The following is a 4,165-nucleotide window of genomic DNA, read 5'->3' as shown; positions in this document are numbered from 1 at the left end:
GGAGGCCTCTAGCTGGCACCTGGTCCACGCCAGGAGCCCGGAGGGCGAGGGAAGGGCTGTGACATCGTCCCAGAGCCCCGGGCTTCGGGCGGGGGCGTCTGTGAAGGCAGGGCCGAGGGCTGCGGCCTGGACGCAGAGGCCGAAGGCCGGGGACCTGGGTGACGGCCCCGAGAATGACCCAGACCACGGAGGGCGAAGCGGAAATTTATTCCATTCGTGTGTCCATCCTCATTCCTTCTTTCCTTTCTCCCAGCGCGTGTCCCCAGCGTTAGGGGCTCCCCAAGATTCTCACCATCTTCTCGCGACAGCCTGCGTTTACTGTTGCGTGTGCTACACCCAAACCCCGTTCTCAGGCGAAGGTGTGAGTAAAACGTCACTCTGATATTTCAGGAAAAACAGGAGTTTATTTTTAAAGTTGGGGTCACGTGTGTCTCCCGAGTGGTTCTCAGACGGGACTTGTGCCTCCCCTGGGCACCCTCCTCGGGCAGGGGTGAGAATGGGGGTGACTGGGGAGGGCGGCGAGGGAGTCGTGGCCGCAGCTCTTGGTCCTGCACTGACCCTGACGGAGTAAGGACCATCACTGCCATTTCACTACCCAGGGCCATAGAGGGGGCGTCGCTAGCTCAGGGTCGAGGGTTCAAACCGGCAGGACATCAAAGCTGGCCTTAGGGTGACAAGGATGCCACTCTGGACCGCTTTGTGGCTGGGTTGCCCCAGGGAGCATAACCGCGGCCATGCCAATGACCTTCTGAGAAACGTGTCATTAGGCGATTTCGTCGTGTGTGGGCGTCACAGGGCACACGCTCACACACACCTGGATGGCGCAGCCCGCCACACGCCTGGGCCGCATGGCACAGCCCGCCGCTCCCGGGGTACAAGCCTGTGCAGCCACTGTACTGGATACCGTAGGCCGAGGCACGTGCTTCCTGGGGTTCAGGGGAGAAGTCCCCCCTGGCCTGGCTCGCCCTCGTAGAGAGGCCTGTTTACAGTGCGAGCAGAGGAGGTATGCAGTGAAGGGCCCCGCCCCGCACGCGGCCCTCAGGCCCCCTAGGGATGTTTTTGCTGTGCACATAAAGCTCCTAGCGAGCTTTACGGCGTCTTTTTACGCAGATAGGAACTGTCCACCCCACACTGAGGTCGCCTTTAGGACACCTCGGAAGGCACTGCAGACCTGCCCCGTCCCCGGAAGGCCACTGAGTGTGGTGTCGCTGCACGTGGGGCTCCCCCCGGTGGATGCGGAGGTCGTCTCTGGCTGGGGGGGTCATCGTAAGGGACGCTGCATCGACGTCCTTGTCCTGAGTCGTTCTGCACTGCTGCCCCAGCGCTCAGGTGGCAGGTGACGTGGACAGCAGGTCTGGGCCGGGGCGGGGGGTGGAGGGATGGGATCCTGTTTGCCTCTGGAGTTGACTGGGAGCTGTGGGTGCTGGGATGATCACCAAAGCCCCGCTGAGGGCCCGGCGATGTGGGCGGGGGGCACTGACCCTCGGCCGCCCCGGGGTCGATGCCCGGGCCGGTAAAGGGAAACGGGAGGGTGACAGCAGCCATCTGTGCCCACGGAACCTGCCATGGGGCAGCCATGGGGTCGCCCGGCCACGCCGGCCAGTGGATGGGGCCGGGGGCACAGAGCCTGTGCTTTAGTCCAGTGCTCTGCGGACTTCATCCGGAGCGCCTGTTTATTTTCGGATAAAAGGAGTCGCATTCGCCTGCACGCCCCAGCAAACCCGGGGTCTGATTTCTGTCATTTAATTTGAGAAGAACGTGCACTGGAGCATGATCTCAGGCTTCCTTCCGTTCCGGGTCAGGCCGCCTCCGACGGCGACTCTCGGGGACCGCGTGGGCACAGTTCGGAGACGTCCTTGCCGCGGCTCCTATGAGTCCCCAGTTAACAGTGTCACTTCTCTGCTGCGCACGTGTGTGCGCGTCATCTGGTGTGAGCCGCACAGGGTGTGATTTCGCAGCCAGAGGCCTGACCGCTGACATGTTGCTGGACTCGTTAAAGGGACAGACGATTATTACACGCAGACAAACGGCTCGTGCTCGGCTGCGTCCGAGTTTATTTTACAAAGCTATGAACACCAGACGCTTTTCTAAGTCCCGCTGATCGGGTGTCTCCTTCCTTTCGTCGGCGGAAGGAGAACGTAAAGGCTGAGTCAGGGCTCTCGGCCCCGGCTGCTCCTGGCTCTCGGCTACGTGGCTTAAAGGGGCCCATTCATTCCCCAGACCGGCCACGCTCCTCGCCCAGGGTCCTTCTGGGCGTTTCTCACACACAGACTGTCCCGAGCTGGAGACATACGATCTCGGCTTCCCCGAGCAGGGCCCCGGGAGCTCAGGAGCTTGTGAACTGCGCTGAGAACTTGGGGGCCACCCGGGGAAGGGGTATGAGTTGCCGGCCTCCTCCGGCCCCGTCCCAAAGGGCTTCCCAACTGAGAGCCTCTAGTGTAATTCCATCCCAGACTCGGGGAGGAGGTGGGCGGGCCCGGCCCCCTCCTCTGCTCCTGGAAGTGGATGAAGGAGGCAGGAGGAGTCTCTCGTCAGTCAGCCCCACCATCTTCCCTTGGGCTGTAAAACCAGCAGTGGAGTGGGGGTATCCAGGTAACCGGAGAACCCCCGAACCACTGCCAGCACTTCCTAGCAGCACGTGGTTCATGGGAGAATCCAGTCCAACTTCTGGGTCCTCGGAGGGCTGCAGGCTGCAGGGGGAGGGGTCCGGCCACTGGCCCCGGCCGGCCAGGCCCAAGTGACGGTCATTGCACAGAGCTACCTTTTCTTGCGCGTGCAAGCCTCCAGCCGGCCCAGCTCCTCGTAGGACTGGTAGAAAACGTCGAACTCCCTGGTGCCCCAGCCCCTCCAGACAGCCAGGCACCACTCCATGTTTTCGTTCTCGAAGCCACAGACGACCGTGTCCTTGGCCACCACAGCTGCGTCCATGAGTACCCTGCAGAGAGACGGCGGGTGTCTGAGATAACCGACGGGGGCCCCCCACCTGGCCGGGGCTGGGACCCTTGGCCTGCGGCTTCCCAGGGGGACAGAGCCTGCCGAAGGGGGGCATCTGTGCGTCTCAGCCTGGCCCCACCCACCCACGTGCTCTGCTGCCGCTTCTCCTCGGTGGTCCGGGGGTCCGGCCTGTGGGCAGCGGCTTTCTAATACCTAAAGAAGGGTCGAGGGCATCGGTCCGAGCTCACGGGGATCGTCCGTAAGGGACTGACTTCTTGGAGGGACGCTGATGCGATCGCAGCGGGTACCTCTGGGACATGTCTCTGACTCTCAGGTGCCCGGAGAACACCATGGACTCTAATGCGCGCTCGTCGATGGCCCGGGATCAACTCTAACTTTCCCTCAAGTCCCTCGCCTCGTGCACGACGGCTTTCCCGTTCCGCCCCCTGCAGCCAGTCAGGGCCTGGCTCCTGGAAAACCTACTTTTGGGGGCTAAATGGGGAAAAGGACACCAGGGGGAAACCCAGGGACGGCGACAGCGGGTTCTCTGGGGTCGAGAGCCCTGGGCTCCACAGACCCCCCTGTTCCCCGGGGAGCGAGACCTGCGACCTGCAAGCACCTCCAGCCCAAGTCCGGCACCTGCACCAGCATCGAACCCAGATCTTTTCTCTAGAATCGCAGGACAAAGGTCGCTGGTCCTGGTGAACCACCCAGAGAGGGCCACGCTGGGGACAAGGGAGGGGACTGCCATGGGTGTCTCCTTGGTCACTGCCCTGCTCTGAGGGAAGAGGGACAAACGGGGCTTCTCCATAAGGGAGAGTAACCAGGGGGTTCGCTGAGGGGTGCAAACATGTCTGCTGTGGGAACACTGGCGAAGCCACCCTCCCAGCCCCACAGGCTGCCCTGCCCAGCGCAACCCTCGCAGTGGGCCTGGCCTCTGTCCTCGTAGGACCCTGCAGGTGGGTACGGAGCCGGGGCGGCGGGACACCTCGGGAAGGGCCCTCCTGCTTGGTGGGAAGGGCAGTGAGCCACCTGGACCCCCATTTCAATTGCAGCTCATCTCAGGCCCGGGGGTCGCAACCCAGGCAGGGCACTTGGTCCTGGGGTGCACTGGGTTCCCCAGAAAGAGGCGCGGCGACCGGCGGCGAACGCCCAGGTCAGCGGGTACCTGCTGGTCCCCCAGGAGCCGCCTGGAGCATGTCGCCTCGCTCCGTCTGCCTTATGGCGACGC

At 63.4% G+C, this 4,165-nt stretch overlaps 1 protein-coding gene across 1 annotated transcript in view; it reads right to left on the bottom strand.

The window, feature by feature from the left end:
• Positions 1-2,037: 2,037 nt before the first annotated feature.
• LRRK1 (leucine rich repeat kinase 1) overlaps positions 2,038-4,165 on the bottom strand; it is a 119,477-nt gene continuing 117,349 nt past the window's right edge. The window contains exon 28 of the mRNA XM_023529015.1: positions 2,038-3,147. Coding sequence (XP_023384783.1) covers positions 2,758-3,147 — 390 coding nt within the window. The 3' untranslated portion in view covers positions 2,038-2,757. The remainder of the gene's footprint in view (positions 3,148-4,165) is intronic.

The sequence above is a fragment of the Pteropus vampyrus genome, unplaced genomic scaffold (genome assembly GCF_000151845.1).
Source record: "Pteropus vampyrus isolate Shadow unplaced genomic scaffold, Pvam_2.0 Scaffold34, whole genome shotgun sequence".
In the NCBI taxonomy this organism is placed as follows: domain Eukaryota; kingdom Metazoa; phylum Chordata; class Mammalia; order Chiroptera; family Pteropodidae; genus Pteropus; species Pteropus vampyrus.
This window is presented reverse-complemented; position numbering and strand designations above follow the sequence as displayed.